General features: G+C 37.7%; 1 protein-coding gene across 1 annotated transcript in view; it reads right to left on the bottom strand.

Moving 5' to 3' along the window:
* Positions 1-189: 189 nt before the first annotated feature.
* NDUFAF2 (NADH:ubiquinone oxidoreductase complex assembly factor 2) overlaps positions 190-22711 on the bottom strand; it is a 180137-nt gene continuing 157615 nt past the window's right edge. Inside the window, exons 4-5 of the mRNA XM_036849307.1 lie at positions 14523-14708; positions 190-518 (exon numbers count right to left, since the gene is read on the bottom strand). Coding sequence (XP_036705202.1) covers positions 267-518; positions 14523-14708 — 438 coding nt within the window. The 3' untranslated portion in view covers positions 190-266. The remainder of the gene's footprint in view (positions 519-14522; positions 14709-22711) is intronic.

Genomic DNA, 22711 nt, shown 5'->3' with positions numbered 1-22711 from the left:
CAAGGGAGCAACTCAAAGAGGAAAAAAAACTAAGCAAATTCATAAACAGAGAATGATGACTAAATCAAGTGAAGGATTTAAGTCTAAAAAAAGTTAGGTTTCTATAGTTCATAACCTCACACTTCTTATGCATAGTAAAAACAAGTTCTTAAGCTTACTGGAATAGAGAACTATTGTACAGTCAGAAAATACAAAGTAACTTTTTACTTTTACTTGTTAAAATAGTCACATACATATATAAATGAAATGATTTTACCACAGTGCATTCATTGATTGTGGCTCTTGCCATCTTGTGGCATCCAGGATCCTGGCTGAAAGGTTTTACCAGTGCTGGTGGGAGCCACCAAGGATTCTTCTTTTCCAAAGTCCGGAGCGGAGGCATGCCCTTTAATCTGAGTTTGAACTGGTGGAGCCAAGTGTTCCTTGTTGCTCTCTTCTCTGAGGAGTTTTTCTTTTTCATAAAAGTCTTTGGTTTTCATTTTAATTTCTTCTTTATATTTTTCATTCTTCATTATTTCCTGCATGCATATATAAATGGAAGAAATCATTAAAGTCCTCGTTAGAAGAAAACTCAAACTACAGGTTTTATAAAAATAAAATAGCTAATGAAAAATAAAGTACATATATACATTCTTGCCTTGCATTTAAATAATATATAGATATGTACAGGGTAAGTCTGAAAAAGCTATCTGATTATACATTGATGTTATTTTGAATTAAACAGCTATGTCCTTGTATACTATAATAAAAAGATGAGAAGGATAATGAAATAGAAATATTTACTACCCAGTAAGTGAAACAAACCACTTAACATGAAATATTACACAAGAGCATAAAAGTCACTCTTATCAAAGATTTTCTAAATTTAACAGCTATTTACTGCCTCAAAAACTAATCAGTGATTTGTACTTTCTATTGGAGATGAAGTGAAGGTGAGAGGGCCTCAGAAAGATGTTCCTGCCAGTCTTTTCTCTGTGGGACTTAAAGCATGGTTGCTAAGGCCACCCTCTATAGCGCCAGGACCAAGTCCCATCTATTTCCCTTTCGCCTCTGGAGTGGTATGGCAGTGAAGAGGAGGACAGAAACGGAATCAGAGTTCAGCAAGCCTTAGACACCAGTTCCAGAGAGGCATTTTGCTATTGGAAATGCTTCCTCAAATCAGTGCAAGCAATTTGTGCAATGCGGTTTTGTCACTCAGATTTGCTATTCTATTTGTAAGGATCTATACCCCGAACAACAATGAATCTATTACTGTATTTCATTGAATACAAGACCATCAAATTTAAGATGCATCGCTGTTATATGTACCACTAAAAAAGGCAAACTCCCTCACACATCCTGATTTCAGAGATGTTAAAATTTGAAGATATGCATCTTAAAAACAGATGAAATAGTAATTACGTCTTTTACCTTTATCGATTCCTTCTTCCTCTTCTATCTTAATTATTTCTAAATGGGTGAAATTTTTTTTTTTTTTTTTTTTCTGTGCCTCACAGCTTGCGGGATCTTAGCTCCCCCACCAAGGATTGAATGGGCGCCCTCGGCATTGAAAGGGCAGAGTCCTAACCACTGGACTGCCGGGGAATTCCCTGGGTGAAATTTTTTTTTTTTAATTTATTTATTTTTATTTATTTATGGCTGTGTTGGGTCTTCGTTTCTGTGCGAGGGCTTTCTCTAGTTGTGGCAAGCGGGGGCCACTCTTCATCGCGGTGCGCGGGCCTCTCACCATTGTGGCCTCTCTTGTTGCGGAGCACAGGCTCCAGACGCGCAGGCTCAGTAATCGTGGCTCACGGGCCCAGTTGCTCCGCGGCATGTGGGATCTTCCCAGACCAGGGCTCGAACCCGCGTCCCCTGCATTAGCAGGCAGATTCTCAACCACTGCGCCACCAGGGAAGCCCCTGGGTGAAATTTTTAAATGTTCTTTTTGCTTATCTGTATTTTCTGATTTTTCTTTAAGAATATATTTGTTATTTATAATATGAATGTTAAAATAACTAATATCTGACAACACTGACAAAAACAAATTCTCCCAAGTTATTTTTAAATTTCAACATTTAAAAAAATGACACATCTGGGACTTCCCTGGCAGCGCAGTGGTTAAGAATCCGCCTGCCAATGCAGGGGACACGGGTTCAAGCCCTGGTCCAGGAAGATCCCACATGCCACAGAGCAACTAAGCCCACCTGCCACAACTACTGAGCCTGCACTCTAGAGCCCGCGAGCCACAACTACTGAAGCCCGCACGCCTAGAGCCCATGCTCCGCAACAAGAGAAGCCACTGCAATGAGAAGCCCGCACACCGCAACGAAGAGTAGCCCCCACTCGCCACAACTAGAGAAAGCCCGAGCGCAGCAGCAAAGACCCAATGAAGCCAAAAATAAATAAATAAAAATAAATAAATTTATTTAAAAAAATGGTTCCTTTAAAAAAAATGACACATCTGGTTATTTAAATATATGATGCAATCTGTTTCTAACATGAATTTCAAGCAATAATAGTTCTCCAAAAAGGTAAACACTGATATTTAAAATCACATTTAAAATAATGGTCTACACTTACAGGAAAAGATTTGAGGAGATTGTAGTGTTACAGACTTTTAGACACAAAGAAGGGCCCATCTAATGAAACCTCTCCTAAAGCAAACATGTGAGGGAAGGCGTATTTATAAATATTCTTGTAATTTCTATAACAGATCAATTCCCTATGAGTAATTTAATAACCACAGTAACTATGAGTTTAGGGACAGCTGCTATGAGTGAGGGTGAGAGTCAGGCTTTGCCTTTCATATACCCTGTAGAATTCTCAGGTGGGGTGACCATATGTCACAAAAGAAATCCCTTAATGTGATACTGGAAATAAAGGAAGTAGGTGGAAATATTTTTCAGTCTGAGGCCATCTCATCTTCACTTCATCTCCAGACTCTTCAAGACCCTCTATGAACTGGTGTGTCAGCCCGGAGGCTCTTTCTCCTGAGCAGAATGAAAGGTTCAGGAGGGTTGAACTTGCACTAGGAGCCCACCACAGGGAGCAAGACACTACTGAGAAGCTGGTATAAGGCTTGCTTGGCCTGGTATAAGAGCATCAGTCACATTGCCTTTAGGGATTTCAGCTCTACTGTTGCAGTCTTACAGCTGGTGCAAGCCTATGCCTTCTGCATAAAAGGAAACTGAGGGCAGAGAGCTGTTCTTTCTTTTTTCCTGCCTTCATATAATTCCTCTTTACTCACCATTACTCTGACAAGTAGTTTCTTTCTTATAACAGCTATTTAGGCCAATAAAAAGCCAGTCTGAATATGTTAATTATTTTAATATGAAGATTAAAGATTTTGGAGTTGAAAAACATGGAGACTATAGTTTTTCCTAGAAAAGAATGTCTTTTTTTTTTTTTTTAAACTAATGGTTACCAGACCCCTGCCAACAGCTTCCAGAAAAATTACACAGAACATAAATCATTTGTGAAAGGAAATCTAGTTTTGTAAATATTTGGAATAGATAAAATGAAAGTAGTTAGGTGGAAAAAATAGGAATTTGTAGACTAAAAGAGAAACAGAAGTAATTCTGTAACAAAGCCTATTTCATAGCAGAAATTACTATAAAGCAAGGATTTTTCCCTTACATTATTTCCTTGGAAAAATATCACCTTAAGTCTCAATATGTTTATCAATAAAAACATTGTTTGTTTCAGCATTTTAGGCATAAACCAAGGGTAAGTAGGTCTTCACATAAATGTTTATATGTTTAAAGCAAATATTTATCCTTTTGCATACCACTTTTCTCCATCAGTATTCTTTCACATTAAAAAAAATAGTTGTATGGATTTTATCACTTGCATTATGCCATGACTTACTTAATGTCTACCCCTATTTTTGTTTCCAATATATCACTTTTTCATAAAAAAAAAATAGAACCCTGATGACTATCCACATAGACAGTTCTTTGACCCAAACACATAGTTGCAATCTCAAATCTACCTTTTACTATCTGTGACACCAAGAAAGTCAGTTAACTTTGTTCAGTTTCAGTTTCTTTATCTGAAAATGGGAATACAGTGACTATGTATATATAAAATTTACATCTCAAATACTCATATGCATACTGTTCACATTGTTAGATCTTCTGAAAGTTTGCAGTTAAAAACATGGGCTTTGAAGCAAGACTAACTGCATATAAATCTCAGTTTTGCCATTTGCTAGCTGTGACCCTGTTAATGTTGCTTAACCTCTCTGTGTCTCAGTTTCCTCGTGTAAAATGGAGATTACAGTACTGCCTTCTTCTATGGGCTGCTGTAAAGACTGGGAAAGAACTGGCTATTGGGCAGTAATAGTACAACAGAAGATGTTACAGGTGGATTTTTAAATAGTGATTGTTTATTCTATTCCATTAAAAATAAACACACCAAACTTATATCTGTCCCTCTTTCTCATCTCAGGGTAGAAATGTAGTCTCAATACTTATATCTTTAAGTCCTTAAAAATTTAACCCACTAATTTGTGACATACATTGAATAACTATTTGTTGTGAACATTTTGTAAATAGCAGGATCCCTACATCAATTGCTGTCCTCATGAAGAATGAACAAAATTCATAATTTTGCCAGGATGAAAAAATCTCCAATTTAATGTGCTACAGTCTCCAACAAAGGCAGTAAGCATTACCACTGGATTGAGAACAGAGGTGTTAGTAAGACATAATCTACTGGCTTGAAAACAAGATGGAGTAACTGGTGCCAGACTAGTTTTTCTGCCATAAACAACTAGAAATCTGGACAAAAATACTAAACTTTTCAGATACTAAACAACAGCCAGTGCAGTACTGTGATCCTTGAGAGAGGGGAAATAAACGAGATAAGCCCTGTATCACCTCAGCTGGAGGCTGTTGCACAGGGTCAGGGAACCCAAGCAGAGGTTGGTTATCTCGCTGAGCTAAAGAGATAGAGCTGGTTGGTTAGGAAAGCTGAGGAAGCTGAAATTTGTGGGGCACAGTACCAGAACACACACACACACACACAGAGTTCTAGAAACCTGTATAGGGGTACCCTTGAGTGTTCAGCTGAGTATTAAACTGTATGTGGGTAGGATGAGACTCTACAGGGCCAGGAAGGTCAATTTCTGGCTAAAGAATAACTACTGGGGAGCTGTAAACTGAACACCTGCTGCAGCTGAGACTAGGGGACATTCAAGTTCTAATCAGCCAGAGATGCCTCACCAAACCTGCAGGCCATTTAGTATAAAGACTTCAGAAAGATCACTCCTTAGGAGTAAGAATAAATTGGCACAAGAGTTGAGGTAACTCTAGACCTGCACTGTCCAATACAGTAGCCACTAGCCAAATGTTATTTAAATTAATTAAATTTTAAAATTTAGTTCCTTAATTGTACTAGGCACATTTCAAGTGTTCAGTAGCCAAATGTGACTAGTGGCTACCATACTGAAAAGTACAGATACAAAACATTTCCATTATTGCAGAAACTCCTATTGAACAGTACTGCTCTATAGCCGCCTGAACAAAACTTAAAACTAAAGCCTCCAAAAGTTTGGGCTGATTCACATGTAAATTAATATACTCAAAAAAAAAAAAAAACCCTCAACATTTTTAAAAGGAAGACAACAAAACACAGACAGTAAACAATATACTATTTCAATGTTTATCATCCAATCAAGAAGTGAAGAAGGAAAGTGTGATCCAAAACCAGTCAACAGAAACATGATAGAAATGATGAAATTAATAGATAAGGACTTTATCACAGCTACTATAAATATGTTCAAAGACTTAAAAGAAAAATTAACATAAAGAGAAAAAAAAGGAGAAACATTTAAAAAGAACCAAATGGAACTTCTAGAGGTGAAAAATACAATACATGAAATAAAAAAAGTAATGGATATGCTTAACAGCGGATTAGACCCTGCAGAAGAAAAGAAAAATGAATCTGAAAACAAGGCAATGGAAACTATCCAAACTGAAGCAAAAGAGAGAGAAAATAGCTTAAAAACTGAACCAGAGCCTCAGTGAGCTGTGGGGCAATATTAAGCAGTCTCACATACATGTAACTGGAATCACAGAAAGAGAAGAGAGAGGAAGGAGAAAAAATAATGACTAAAAAATATATCAAATAAATAAACATATAAATCTATATATCCAAGAAACTAAAAAAACTCCAAGTAGGAAAAATACAAAACCAAAGCATATCAAAACCAAATTGCTAAAAACTAATGATAAAAGAGAAAATCTTAAAATAAGCTACAAAAGAAAGACATTTATGAGACAAAGATAAATACTATTGAGTTCTCATCAGAAACAATGCAAGGTACAAAACAATGGAATGACTTTAATATACTGAAAGAAAATAAAAACTGTCAATTTAGAATCCTATATCCAGTGGAAACATCCTTTAAAAATGAAGGCATAATGACATTTTCAGACAAAAAAAAAAAAAATAGATGTTTTTGTCACAAGCAAACCTCTCTTACAAGAACACTAAAGGAAGTATTAAATACTTTAGGTTGAAAAAATGATACAATATGGAAACTTGAATCTACACAAAGGAATGAATAGTGCCAAAAATATCAGAATGAAGGACTTCATTTCAGGGAAAAATGTTAGACTTTGGGACACTCTGCTAGGTGCTCAATGCCCTTTGACTTTATGTCTACCCACTCCCAGCTCCTTGAGCCCATGAGGAGCTTCATCACATTGTGCACTGAAACTACTGCTATAGATTTTGAGGGTTATCATCACTGTACCCCCACCAGAAGGACTTCTCAAGCTCTGCAAAGATGTCAGTTACCACTAAATAGAGGAGAAGTACAGCCTGAAATGCAAGAGGACTATTGTGACCATATGCAGTCCTCAGATTAATAGTACTACCTGGGAGACAGATGATGCCTCATTCCCTCCCTACTCCCACCTGACAAAGAGCCTCTGCCCACCAAACCTTCCATGTGTTGCACCACTGTCCTGGCTTCCCTGGCCTGGGATTTGAAGCAGTATGTCAACAATGGCCCTTCTCCACTGAAGCTGAATCTGGTGGGGTGGACAATCAGAAAGTCATGCATGAGGTTAACTCGTTTCTCAGAAGGTCACATCAAAGAGTCCCCTGGAGTGAAGTACTGAAGGATATCATTCTCAACCAATTTCAGGGAAGAAGAGAAAGAAACCATACTGACAATAGAGAAAGCACAAGCTGTACCAATATCTGATATTTCAGAACTTTTCCTAAGTATATTGTTTATGAATGACTACTGTTCTGTGACAATCTCTCTCATTTCAACAGGCACCAGGGGTGTTCAGCTGGAGCAAATTAGCTTAGGCTTGAGTTGTTTACAGAGCCTTAATATTGGAAAAATAGACAAACTCAGCTGTGAAAAGTATTGTGTTAAATGTTTGAATTTATATATTTTTCTACGTCAAATTATAAATTACCATTGTTTGTGAAGGATTACATTGAAAAAAGATTTTAAAAAAAAGCTCTGGATGCATTTAACAAGCTTAACCCTGTTTCTGTAGTTTAGACAAGTTAATGGTTATTTATTGTGTACTATTTATTAATTCAGTGATGAGAACTCAAGCCACCAAAAACTTGCAGCTCGAGTCCTTTTCAGTGCCACTTCTTTGCTAAGAGCCCTGCTTAAGAGCCCTTTTGGTAGCTGTCCTGTTGTTGTACTACATGTTGCAAATTGCTAAGTGTGGTAATCACAAAAGCATTTTTAAAGTTGTTTTTTTTTTAACTAATAAAATACAGACAAAAATTAAAGCTTGAAAATGCAGTCTTCAAACACGTTGACTCAAAGACGTTAGGAATTATATCATCCCACTCTAATCATATAGTCCCTTATGTGAAAATCTAGTACACATGACTTTTCCAAAATGGTGAAGAAATCAGCTCTAATATACAGTTACAGCTGCGGGAGGTACTATAACAGATCTGGATACTTGGACTATAAAAAAGAGGTGAAACAAATGGCAGAATAGGACTAGAGGTCTCTGCGATGATGCCTTGGGAAAGATAAAGGACACTGAGGCAATGCAAACCTGAACCTTGGAACCGTACTCTAGCATCTGAGAGAAGAGAGAGAGAGCTGTCCACAAGTGCTCTCCGATGAAGTCATCTTAACTGGAAGAAAATTTAATTACTCAGAGAGTACTGGAGAAAGAAAAGGGCTGAGAAATACCTGAGTGAGTTAAAACAGTTTCCCAAAGATTTTTCTGTCTCAGGTATCCAAGTCATTCTGCACCTCTGGGGCCACACTTGGACAAAAGGTGAAGGAGTGAACAATTCTGAGTCTACGCTATTAAACGGAATTGAGTATTTGTATATAGATCTAAGCATACATAAAACAGCATTTAGGAATATCTACTATTACACATATACCTTGTGGACAAGGGCAGATAAATACAAATTAAAAATTACCCATCATTAATAATTTATGTAAAGTATCATTAGTATTTTTAAATTTAGTGTGGTTATTTGTATGTGCCACATGTATGTATAAATAAAAAAGAAAAATGGTTTTCATGACATAATTCAGGAGCTTAATCCCCTAACCCTATTTCTCTCTTTAGAGTCTCAGCCTAGTAAAGCGAAAATTCTTCTGTCAAGGAATATTTCAGTAATACACTCTATGTACATATATATGTGATATTCATGTTAAAGATAAAATTCCACAATAATAGACTTCAAAATTATTTTATAATTTTTATAGAGATAGACCTGGAAATGGAATAGAGCTAATGGTCAGTTCTTTATTAGGGAATTATAAAGTTTGTTCTAAAAGTGCTATGAACCCAGCTAGGAAAAATGGCAGGCAGAATACAGTTATACATAACAACCCATTTCTTCTTTGAGAGTCTGGCTCCACACTCCTCTGGAGTTTGGTATTTATAAATGGTCTCCATTTGGTTTCAAGTACTTGTGAATTCCATGTATACCATATATAACTACGTTCAAGCTTAAGTACAAAAGAAATCCCAAGATTAAAAAATCTAAATACAGTTTAAAGTAAATTCAACAGTGCTTCATTGTTAGAAAGTTACTATATTCAAAAGCAAGTAAAGACTTAAGAGTCAGTCTTAACAGATATTGATAAAATTGCCCATGTCACTGAATTCTTTTTTAGCTTTCTACGGGAACAAAACCATGGCCATTTCATAATGATCCAGTTATATTACATACAAAAAACAGGAACCTAAATTTTTTTAAAGTTTTAGTTTAAAATTATAAATTAGCAATACATTTGTGGCAAAAGCTTAGTGTAAATATATCTTTAATAACTACTGGATGTAGATATATACTTTTCAAAGTACACATAAGATAAAGATACAATGAAAGTTTTGGTCTTAGAAACAGATCAAGTTTCTAAAATATTTAAATTACTAAATACATTCTCCCCTACTCATACATTTTCACCTCTCACTAGACCATGTGATATACATAATATAAATATATTTGACTTTGACAGCCCCATTTTCTTTCCATAATTTAAACTATACATACTAATGAATAATTTTTATTTTAATGAACATTAAAAATTTTAAAGTATGACTACACTGCTTTTGAGTCTATTTAAAAGTATTTTTGAAGAATACAAAAAGATGGAGTAAATAGATTTAAGTGAAGACTTGACATAAAGTATGGTACAGGTCCTCAAACCTTAGAGACATATGGTTACTGTAACATGGTCTCCTCCAGAAAGTAGCCTCCCAGTATATGCCACACACTCCACCCCGCAGTCAACATGATTATAAGGGGAATTTGATTTGTAACTGTTTCAAAATGTTCTAAGATGAATATTCTTTTTACAGTGTCAACTTTATAACATACCAAGAAACAATTTAGACCTAACAATAGCAGAAGCAATGCCTAAGCTTGAAAATATTGCCAAATTGTTTAATTAAACTACATTATCTAGTTCTACAAGTTGAACTGCCAGGATGAAATAGTAAGTTATTATATCACCCTTTTTCAATGTATGAAAGAGAGAAGAGAAAAAAAGAGGGGAGGTTATGAGGTCACCAAAATGTTATGAGATCACCAAAAGGTACTCCTGTGCTCAGACCAGAGGCGATGCCTGCTAGATTAGTAATCAAAAATGAATTTAATCTTGCCCGGGTGGGAGTAGAAGCCAAAATGGTAAATAAATGACAGAGCGTAGGTTAGTATGATAGCACTGGGTTGCTAAGAAATCTATTAGAATGAAACAACAACCAAGCAAGTTCTGCTTACAGAAGCTGCTCCTGCTATGTGTTCTTGCCAATCACTAGTGTGCCTCTGCCAAGTCAATGTCACCTTTAATTTATTCACATTAAAGTCTGCTGCAAACAGACTTTGATCAATCACAATAATGAAAATGTAGACTGAGTTTTGTTGTTTTGACATGCTTTCTTGAACTTCTCTCCTTCATTTTTTCAAAACACTTCTAATTGCAAGAAGTTGATCTCAATGGTTCCTGTTATTTGAGGGAACAATTGTTAAGGTTTGTTTATATTCCTTGCTGGCTAGGAATTTCTGGCATTGAGTTTTCTTTCTTTGAACTTGAGCCAGATTAATTATTAAATCTCAAAATGTCACTAAAATGAACTAATCACAGAGCTCAAGTCATTAATAATTTTGCAGGTGGTATTTCCCTTAATAAAACAAATGAACTTCCATATATATATTAAAAAAAAGACCTTTGAGCATAAAGACACAATCACTTAATTGAAAAAGGAATTTAGCAGTTAAACATTAATAAAAAAATAATTAGAGTCATTTAATATTAGTCCTACTTAATTGAACTGCCCTGGTGGGAGACAAAGAAAACCTTGCTCCCTTGTGTGAGAAGGGGAAAGACCATAATCCCTGGAAGAGAAGGCAATGTCAGGTCCCCATGGCTTTCCGGGCATGGACTTTGAGGGTGGGAAAGAAATGGCAGAGAGGCTGGAGCCCTGCAGGAAAAAGAAGGTTCCATCTGTGAATGACTGCTAACATTTATCGAGCTGTTATGTGCCAGCTGCTACAGGGAGAAAAGAGTTCTTCTCTCCTAGGTTGAGAAAGGGAAGTAGAGGAGTTGGGCAAGAAGGTGAGACACAGAGTTAGAGAAGCTGCAGCTCCCGCTATACAGAATCTGCCCTAGAGATTCAAAAATGTCATGGCTGGAGGTTTCCCTCCCCAGGACCTAATGCAGGGATACTGTCCCCCAATGAAAGGGACAACAGGACCTGGAGCCCTGAAAGATATACTCATTCATTCATGCATTTTTCATTCAATAAATATATACTGAGCACCTACAGTTCAAGGCCCTGGGGATACAGAGGATAAAACCTGGCTCCAACTCTTATGAAGCTTCCTTGTGGGTAGAGAGGAGGACAGGCAAAGGCGGTGGCTTTTGGAGGACTCAAGGTAGGGAAGAGCTGAGTTAGCACCAATGGCCAAGTACCAGGCTAATGCTTATGGGTTCTTTCCTATTTTCTCATTCACTCATTTATTGGTTCATTCACACATTGAGAGCCCACTACGTGCCAAGGATACAGAGTTAAAAGAAACAATTTTTACCCTGTTCTTAAGGAACTCACAATCTAGGAAAATTAATTAAATTTACAATATGATAAGTTCTGTGATAATATCAAGCAAAGAATGTTATGAGACTGCAGAAGAAAAGTTGGTGTTCCTATTATTATCCACAGGGTGGGGAGTAGGGGGTTAGAAATGACTTCCTAGAGAAGATGATGCCTGAGTCTTAACAACAGGAATTAACCAGAAAACTGAGAAGAGGGGGCATTCTGGGAAGAGGTAAGTGCACACTCAGAGGTATGAAGGAGTAAAGCAGCACAGCAAATTCAGGATACTGTAAGCAGTTCATACGGCATGAAGAGGTCAGAACACGCTGAATCTTATAATGCAATGTTAGGACATTTAGATTTTATCCTGAAATATTCTGACTTCGAAGCAAGACTAGGATTTCCAGAGAGAAGAGTAGAATGATCAGTTAATTTGAATTTCATATAAACAAAAAATAATTCTTTAGTATAAGTATGTTCTAAATATTGCATGGGACATACTCACACTTATAATTATTGTTTGAAATTTAAATTTAACTAGGTGCCCTGTATTTTTATTTGTAAAATCTGGCAACCATAGCAAGAGACTTAGCATTAAAAAAATGACTCTGGCAACTGTAGAAACTGAATTGGAGGGAGGCAAGACTGGACTAGAGAAATCAGTTTGGGTGCTACTGCAGAAATGCAAGTGAGAAATCATGAGGGCAGGAACTAAAGCAATGGTAGTGAGAGGGAGAGAAAAAGATAGACTGTTGAGACATTCAAAAGGAGAAAGGTCTTGGTCACCAAGTATGTGGAAGTGAAGGAGACCAGAACAATCCCCAAGTGTCTGATGAACGATGACGGATAACGCCATTAACCATAGTAGGAAACAGAGAAAAAGAGGAGTTCCATCTTAGACATACCGAATTTGAGATGTCTATAAAATATCCAAGTATTCTGTATCGAACTGTTAGCTCCTTCTTCTTAGCCAAACCTCCAAATACTGAAGCGTTTCAGGACTCAATTCTAGGCCATCTTCTTTGTCTATACTTTCTCCCTAGGTAATTATTTCTATATATGCTGAAGAATTTCAAACTTATACTTTCAGGCCTGACCACTCTCCAAGCTCCAGAATCATATAGCCAACTATCTAATTGAAGTCTCCACTTGGATGTCTAATGGACATTTTAAATTAAATATATCCAACACCAATGAGGCTCAGAGGACTAGCTCAGGGTCACACGATTAGCCTAGACTTGAAACGGAAGCTTCTGTCTCCCCTGCGTTCTTTCCTCTAATCACACTGCTTTGCACAGTTCTCAGCAGGCCCCCCGCAGTGCTCAGCATACAGCTGGGCTCAGTAGAGTCTGCCTCACTGCATTGTTCCCCTGACACCTGGCAGCTGTGCCTTGTTTCAGTCAGGCCTCACCCTATTCCCATTCTTCACACGTTGAGATCCAGACAAGCTCCAAGGTGACGTCCCACTGCACATACACAGAGAGAGGCCATCCAGCTAACGGGCAGCTCTGAAAGTTAACTACCACACTCTTAAAGTAGCCTTTCTGACATATCAAAGGCAAACCTGGGCAGGATCTGGGGAAGAGGAAGAGGCTACTGGGATGTCCTCATGGTGGGAAGCAGCACTTCTGCCAGCAGTAGCTAAATCAGCCTCCCTTACACAACTACATTTACTAAAACTATTCCTACTTTCCTTTACCACCTTCATCCACCTAGCACTAAATCCTATCAATTCTTCCTCAGAAATGTATCTTGAATTGTGTGGTTCTCTCCATCGTCATTGCCAACAACATTTCTTGCCTAGATTACAATCGCTTCCTAATAGGTCTCCTTGGTCCTCTATGATCTAATGTCCACGTAGCAACCGCTGACCTTTCATGCCACTTCCCACTAACAATTCTTTAACGGGTCCTTAGAACAAATCCCAAACTTGCCCAGGACAGACATGGAGATACTCTGATTAGCTCCCCCTTCAAGAAAGGACTTGCTTCAGGCGCAGGGAGTGTGGTGGGCAGACAGCCTACACTGTATAGCTATACCATGGCTTATCAACAGATAGACATTTGGGTTGTTTTCTAGACTTTCACTATGTCATATTCACTATTTCTATTACAGATAGTGAATTATGCCAAATCATGTATTTTTACCAGATAATTCTGAGTAGATTTCTAGAAGTTGGATTGCTAAGGCACAGGGTAAGTGCATATATATATTCTGCTATCTCAAAGAGAATGGGTTTTTGACTGCCCTTTCTACCTCCCTCCTCTCCTCCTTCTTCCCCCCATTACTCAGTGCCTAGAATATCTGGCACATAATAGGTGTTCAATATATATTTGTTGAATTAATGAATTTGGCTCTGCATATGCACTTTACTAACTGCTGAAAGATCAGATTAAATTTGTATTTTGCAATTGTGTTATAAGTCCAAATCTAAACTTCAATAGCTAGTTATAAGTCCAAATCTAAACTTTAATAGCTAGTAATCAATGATAAATCATATTCCATTAATAAAACAAATTCTGATTCTAAGTGACTTAAAGCCCTTCTCTTCATATGCTAGAAAAGTCTTAATAACTTGAAAACTGAGAAAAGACAGGTACAAATTTATTTATTTATATTTGTATTTATACTCCTGCAAGCTTACACTAGTTTTTGAAAAAAATCAATGTAGTAAAGTTGACTAAGTTTGCTCTTTTGAAAATTGAGAAAAAATTATTTCTCTTTTTCTTCGTGTACCTTTTACCTGCCAACCAGTAAGTATTTGACTTAAAATATATCACCACTCAAATACAAAGTTCCTAACTTAGTAAGGCATTAAAGTAAGAAAGTTGAAAAATAAACCAATTATTTTGGACTTAAAACACTTTTTTTCCCTCAGAGAAATGGTTTTATAATGATGGTTATATTCCCTGCCTAGTATATATATTAAGCAATTTAACCACAGTGCAGCATATTTGCAATAAAAAATACAATGTGATAGAATCACAGTACCTCATCCATAGTGAGTACAACTGACTGAGACTTGAAAACAGGCTGCTGACATCTCAGAGGGACAGCTGGTACTGTTTCCCCAAAGAGGCAAGGGTACTGTGGGGAGGTAGATGGGTAAGTGACCCTCAGTTCAAATGGAGCTCTCCAGTCCACACACCTCCAAAGACTGTCCAAGTATCTTCCTTCCTATTGTGGGATTGGAGAAGGTAGAAATAAGAGGATAGGCTTGGGAAAGGGTAGGTAGTGGTAGAGAGTGGGAGAAGGTGACCACATGGCCAACTAGAAAGCAGTCAGATAAACAACCGCCACGACACCAGCAATAACAACAACACCCACTTCAGGCAATGTGAGTAGCACCGACAGGCAGTTGGGGCTGTCTGCAGGGATTATACCGGGAGGAGGGTGGAATTCCCAGAAGAGTAGCGGCTGATGAAACCAACCAAAATGACATGGTGGGAAGGAGAGACGATAAAAGGAAGGAACCACAGAAACATTTTTTCTCCTAAGAGAGAAATGAAAAGGCTAGAATATTAATTAGGATTGTAGAGTGATTTCTAAAGGTCAGGCAATCAGGTGAGCAAGCAGGTGTAAATTCAACTGGGCATCAGTGGTAGCTGAGGAGACAGGCTTCCTTTAGGTTTGGTGCCAGGAGAAAAAGAAAGGCTCAGGAGTGTCCCAGCCTAATGGAGACAGGAAAATGAAGAAACAAGGTGGGGTGAGAATTCTTATGGGAACTGGGGGGAGGGCAGCCAAATGGTCACTGAGAAATAAGAACAAAGGCAAAAGGAAATCAAGGGCAGAGAAACAAGGGGCTTCCTAAGGCACTCACCAAGAGACCTCAGCTGGAACCTCTCTTTCACTTTCATTTACATACTCATTTGATATGATTGAGCTCCTACTCTGAGGTAGGCACTGTTCTAGATCCACGAGATACAGCAGGGGACACGAGGCAGTTCCTGCTCTCATGAGGCTTAAATTCTAGTACGAAGAGAGAAATGATAAACTAGCAAATATAAGCTAACTGGTAACTGCCTGCTATTGCCATATCCTTCTCATTTAATCAGCCTGCCCTTTGGGTTTACTAAGAAACAGGAAACTTGAAATAGTAAACTAGCAAAGGAGTAAACAAATCTTTCTTTAGCTCCATTTGAATGTTCTTTTTTCCCCTCAAAATCACTTTTTTTCTATAATAATAAATCCTGAAACAAACACTGAAATTTAAACAAAAATCTATGAAGTCAAAGTGTAAATCACTTACAATTTCATATTCACTGTTGAAAAGTCTGGAGTATATAATTATATACTTTGTGCTATAATACACATACATTTATAATATGAATATATCTCATTTACAACTGTATATTTATAATTATAAATAAGATGTGCATGCTGTGTTATAAACTGATTTTTCACTTAATATTTTCCAGATATCTTTTGGTGTCAATACATAGATGTATATTATCTTTTTGAAATTAATGTATACTTTACTACTTATTCTTTGCTATTTTTTACTTTTTTAAGTTAAAGTATAGGTGACTGACAATATTATATTAGTTTCAGGTGTATAATATAGTGATTTGATATTTTTATAATTATGTACTCTAATAAAGTTCTTATAAAACATTGAGTATATTCCCTGTGATGCGCATTACATCCTTGTACTTATTTATTATTTTTTTAAAAAGAGTGTTCTTATATGTGTTTTTTAAATATATTACATATATTATTTATTTATTTATTTTTTAAACATCTGTATTGGAGTATAATTGCTTTACAATGGTGTGTTAGTTTCTAACAAAGTGAATCAGTTACACATATACATATGTCCCCATATCTCTTCCCTCTTGCGTCTCCCTCCTTCCCACCCTCCCTATCCCGCCCCTCTAGGTGGTCACAAAGCACCGAGCTGATCTCCCTGTGTTATGCGGCTGCTTCCCACTAGCTATCTATTTTACGTTTGGTAGTGTATATATGTCCATGCCACTCTCTCACTTTGTCCCAGCTTACCCTTCCCCCTCCCTGTACCCTCAAGTCCATTCTCTAGTAGGTCAGTGTCTTCATTCCCATCCTGCCCCTACGTTCTTCATGACCTTTTTTTTTTTTTTTTTACATTCCATATATATGTGTTAGCATATGGTATTTGTTTTTCTCTTTCTGACTTACTTCACTCTGTATGACAGACTCTAGATCCATCCACCTCACTACAAATAACTCAATTTCGTTTCTTTTTATGGTTGAGTAATATTCCATTGTATACATGTGCTACATCTTCTTTATCCATTCATCTATTGATGGACACTTAGGTTGCTTCCATGTCATGGCTATTGTAAACAGAGCTGCAATGAACATTTTGGTACATGACTCTTTTTGAATTATGGTTTTCTCAGGGTATATGCCCAGTAGTGGGATTGCTGGGTCGTATGGTAGTGCTATTTTTAGTTTTTTAAGGAACCTCCATACTGTTCTCCATAGTGGCTGTATGATCCGATTTACATTTCAATTTACATTCCCACCAACAGTGCAAGAGGGTTCCCTTTTCTGCACAAGTAATTTCAGTGCTTGTGATTCACCTGTTTATATTTTCTGTTTCTTCCTGGTTCAGTCTCGGAAGGTTGTGCTTTTCTAAGAATTTGTCCATTCTTCCAGGTTGTCCATTTTATTGGCATATAGTTGCTTGTAGTAATCTCTCATGATCCTTTGTATTTCTGCAGTGTCAGTTGTTACTTCTCCTTTTTTATTTATAATTCTATTGAGTTGAGTCTTCTCCCTTTTTTTCTTTATGAATCTGGCTAATGGTTTATCAATTTTGTTTATCTTCTCAAAGAACCAACTTTTAGTTTTACTGATCTTTGCTATTGTTTCCTTCATTTCTTTTTCATTTATTTCTGATCTGATCTTTATGCTTTCTTTACTTCTGCTAACTTTGGGGTTTTTTTGTTCTTCTTTCTCTAATTGCTTTAGGTGTAAGGTTAGGTTGTTTATTTGAGATGTTTCTTGTTTCTTGAGGTAGAACGTTATTGCTATAAACTTCCCTCTTAGAACTGCTTTTCCTGCATCCCATAGGTTTTTGGATCGTCATGTTTTCATTGTCATTTGTCTCTAGCTATTTTTTGATTTCCTCTTTGATTTCTTCAGTGATCTCTTGGTTATTAAGTAGTGTATTGTTTAGCCTCCATGTGTTTGTATTTTTTACAGATTTTTTTCCTGTAATTGATATCTAGTCTCATAGCATTGTGGTCAGAAAAGATACTTGATACGATTTCAATTTTCTCAAATTTATCAAGGCTTGATTTGTGACCCAAGATATGATCTATCCTGGAGAATGTTCCATGAGGACTTGAGAAGAATGTGTATTCTGTTGTTTTTGGATGGAATGTCCTATAAATATCAATTAAGTCCATCTTGTTTAATGTATCATTTAAAGCTTGTGTTTCCTTATTTATTTTCATTTTGGATGATCTGTCCATTGGTGAAAGTGGGGTGTTAAAGTCTCCTACTATGATTGTGTTACTGTCGATTTCCCCTTTTATGGCTGTTAGTATTTGCCTTATGTATTGAGGTGCTCCTATGTTGGGTGCATAAATATTTACAATAGTTATATCTTCTTCTTGGATTGATCCCTTGATCAGTATGTAGTGTCCTTCTTTGTCTCTTGTAATAGTCTTTGTTTTAAAGTCTATTTTGTCTGATATGAGAATTGCTACGCCAGCTTTCTTTTTTTTTTTTAAAGGTTGACTACTTTTTTTTAAAATTTTAATTAATTAATTAATTTATTTATTCATTCATTTATGGCTGTGTTGGGTCCTCGTCTCTGCGCGAGGGCTTTCTCTAGTTGCGGCAAGTGGGGGCCACTCTTCATCGCGGTGCGCGGGCCTCTCACTGTAGCGGCCTCCCTTGTTGCGGAGCACAGGCTCCAGACGCGCAGGCTCACCAATTGTGGCTCACGGGCCCAGTCGCTCTGCGGCACGTGGGATCCTCCCAGACCAGGGCTTGAACCCGTGTCCCCTGCACTGGCAGGCAGACTCTCAACCACTGCGCCACCACGGAAGCCCTCCAGCTTTCCTTTGATTTCCATTTGCATGGAATATCTGTTTCCATCCCCTCACTTTCAGTCTGTACGTGTCCCTAGGTCTGAGGTGGGTCTCTTGTAGACAGCATATATATGGGTCTTGTTTTTGTATCCATTCAGCCAGTCTATGTCTTTTGGTTGGAGCATTTAATCCATTTACATTTAAGGTAATTATCAATATGTATGTTCCTATTACCATTTTCTTAAATGTTTTGGGCTTGTTATTGTAGGTCTTTTCCTTCTCTTGTGTTTCCTACCTAGAGAAGTTCCTTTAGCATTTGTTGTAAAGCTGGTTTGGTGGTGCTGAATTCTCTTAGCTTTTGCTTGTCTGTAAAGGTTTTAATTTCTCCATCAAATCTGAATGAGATCCTTGCTGGGTAGAGTAATTTTGGTTGTAGGTTTTTCTCCTTCATCACTTTAAATATGTCCTGCCATTCCCTTCTGGCTTGCAGAGTTTCTGCTGAAAGATCAGCTGTTAACCTTATGGGGATCCCCTTGTGTGTTATTTGTTGTTTTTCCCTTGCTGCTTTTAATATTTTTTCTTTGTATTTAATTTTTGATAGTTTGATTAATATGTGTCTTGGCGTGTTTCTCCTTGGATTTATCCTGTATGGGACTCTCTGTGCTTCCTGGACTTGATTAACTATTTCCTTTCCCATATTAGGGAAGTTTTCAACTATAATCTTTTCAAATAGTTTGTCAGTCTCTTTCTTTTTCTCTTCTTCTTCTGGGGCCCCTATAATTCGAATGTTGGTGCATTTAATGTTGTCTCAGAGGTCTCTGAGACTGTCCTCAATTCTTTTCATTCTTTTTTCTTTATTCTACTCTGCAGTAGTTATTTCCACTACTTTATCTTCCAGGTCACTTATCCGTTCTTCTGCCTGTTACTCTGCTATTGATCCCTTCTAGAGAATTTTTAATTTCATTTATTGTGTTGTTCATCACTGTTTGTTTGCTCTTTAGTTCTTCTAGGTCCTTGTTAAACGTTTCTTGTATTTTCTCCATTTTATTTTCAAGATTTTGGATCATCTTTACTATCATTATTCTGAATTCTTTTCAGGTAGACTACCTATTTCCTCTTCATTTGTTTGGTCTTGTGGGCATTGTTTACCTTGCTCCTTCATCTGCTGTGTGCTTCTCTGTCTTCTCATTTTGCTTAACTTACTGTGTTTGGGGTCTCCTTTTTGCAGGCTGCAGGTTCATAGTTCCCGTTGTTTTTGGTGTCTGTCCCCAGTGGCTAAAGTTGGTTCAGTGGATTGTCTAGGCTTCCTGGTGGAGGGGACTAGTGCCTGTGTTCTGGTGGATGAGGCTGAATCTTGTCTTTCTGGTGGGCAGGTCCACGTCTGGTGGTGTGTTTTGGGGTGTCTGTGGCCTTATTATGATTTTAGGCAGCCTCTCTGCTAATGGATGGTGTTGTGTTCCTGTCTTGCTAGTTGTTTGGCATAGGGTGTCCAGCACTGGAGCTTGCTGGTCTTTGAGTTGAGATGGAGATCTCTGGGAGATTTTTGCCATTTGATATTACGTGGAGCTGGGAGGTCTCTTGTGGACCAGTGTCCTGAACTTGGCTTTCCCACCTCAGAGGCACAGCCCTGATGCCTGGCTGGAGCACCAAAAGCCTGTCAGCCACACGGCTCAGAATAAAAGGGAGAAAAGAAAGAAAGAAAGAAAGAAGAAGATAAAATAAAATAAAATAAAATAAAATAAAATAAAATAAAGTAAAATAAAATAAAGTTATTAAAATAAAAAATATATTATTAAAAAAAATTTTTAAGTAATAAAAAATTAAAAAAAAGAAAGAAGAGAGCAACCAAACCAAAAAACAAATCCACCAATGATAACAAGTGCTAAAAACTATACTTAAAAAAAAAAAAAAAGACAGACAGAACCCTAGGACAAATGGTAAAAGCAAAGCTATACAGACAAAATCACACAGAGAAGCATACACATACACACTTACAAAAAGAGAAAAAGGAAAAAAATATACACATTTTTGCTCCCAAAGTCCACCTCCTCAATTTGGGATGATTCATTGTCTATTCAGTTATTCCACAGATGCAGGGTACATCAAGTTGATTGTGGAGATTTAATCCACTGCTCCCGAGGCTGCTGGGAGAGATTTCCCTTTCTCTTCTTTGTTCGCACAGCTCCTGGGGTTCAGCTTTGGATTTGGCCCCACCTCTGCGTGTAGGTCGCCTGAGGGCTTCTGTTCTTCGCTCAGACAGGACGGGGTTAAAGGAGCAGCTTATTTGGGGGCTCTGGCTCACTCAGGCTGGTGGGAGGGAGGGGTACAGAGTGTGGGGCGAGTCTGAGGCGGCAGAGGCCAGCGTGACATTGCACCAGCCTGAGGCGTGCCGTGTATTATCCCGGGGTATATATATATTTTAAATTTATTTTATTTTATTTATTTTTGGCTGCACTGGGTCTTCTTTGCCACACACGGGCTTCCTCTAGTTGAGGCGAGTGGGGGCTTTATCTTCGTTGCTGTGCTTGGGCTTCTCATTGTGGTGGCTTCTCTTGTTGCAGAACATGGGCTTTAGGTGCGTGGGCTTCAGTAGTTGTGGCACACAGGCTTAGTAGTTGTGGCTCGCAGGCTCTAGAGCGCAGGCTCAGTAGTTGTGGTGCACGGGCTTAGGTGCTCTGCGGCATGTGGGATCTTCCCAGACCAGGGCTCGAACCCCTGTCCCCTGCATTGGCAGGCGATTCTTAACCACTGTGCCACCAGGGAAGCCCCTTATTTATTTTATACCTAGTACTTTGTACCTTTTAATCCACTTCATGTATCTTGCTCCTACCCCTACTTCTCTCCCCTCTGGTAACCACTAGTTTGTTCTCTGTATCTTTGAGTCTGTTTCTATTTTGTTATATTCGTCCATTTGTTTTATCTTTTAGATTCCGCAATATAAGTGAAAACGTACAGTATTTGTCTTTCTCTGTCTGACTTATTTCACTATCTTGGCTGCAATGAACACTGGGGTGCATATATCTTTTTGAATTAGTGCTTTGGTTTTATTCAAATAAATAACAAGCAGTGGAACTGCTGGATCATATGGTACTTCTGTTTCTAATTTTTTGAGGAGCCTCTATATTGTTATCCATAGTGGCTGCACCAATTTACATTCCCACCAACAGTGCATAAGGCTTCCCCTTTCTCCACATCCCCGCCAATACTTCTTATTTGTTGTCTTTTTGATAACTGCCATTCTGACAGGTGTGTGGTGATATCTTGTGGTTTTGATTTGCATTATTTGCATTTCCTTGATGACTAGTGATGTTGAGTACCTTTTCATGTGCCAGTTGGCCATCTGTATCTCTTCTTTGGGAAATGCCTATTCAGGTCCTCTGCTCATTTTTTAATCCATTTTTTGGGGGGAGATATTGAGTTGTCTGAGTTCTTTATATATTTTAAATATTAACCCCTTATCAGACATATCATTTGCAAATATCTTCTCCCACTCAGTGGGTTGCTTTTTCCTTTTGTTGATGGTTCCCTCCGCTGTGTACATTATCCTTCTTAATGGCTGCATATTAGCTTGTATTCCATTGTACAGAGATAACATAATTTATTAATTCAATCCCCTATAGACTGATGTTTAGGATGCTTCACATTTTACAATACTACAAACAACATTCTTGTATAAAATTTTACACACTTTTCAATCATTCCTCAGGATACCTTCTCACACCAAAACTACTACATCAAAAGGTTCCCATATATAGTTGTCCCTCGATGTCTGGGGAGGTTTGGTTCCAGGATCCCTGCAGACACCAAAATCTCAGATGCTCAAGTCTCTTACAGTTGGCCTTCCATATCCAAGGGTTTCACATCCGTGAATTCAACCAACAGCAGATCATGGTTGGTTGAATCCATGGACGCAAAACCCATGGATATGGAGGGCCAACTTTATTTGGAAAACTGATTTCTAAAGAGTCAACATCAACTTACATCTGTACCTACAGTGAATGTACTGTGATTAAAAGCTACCGCCACCCTATCTTTGGTTTGCCTCTAACCTTGTCTAGGATTTTTTAATGAAAAAGTAAAAATTTCTTATGCTGTCAAATTTGTCATTATAGTATCTGGCCTAGCTGTCATGCCACTCACTCTTTGTCTCGCTTGTTC

Source organism: Balaenoptera musculus, chromosome 3, assembly GCF_009873245.2.
Source record: "Balaenoptera musculus isolate JJ_BM4_2016_0621 chromosome 3, mBalMus1.pri.v3, whole genome shotgun sequence".
In the NCBI taxonomy this organism is placed as follows: Eukaryota; Metazoa; Chordata; class Mammalia; order Artiodactyla; family Balaenopteridae; genus Balaenoptera; species Balaenoptera musculus.
This window is presented reverse-complemented; position numbering and strand designations above follow the sequence as displayed.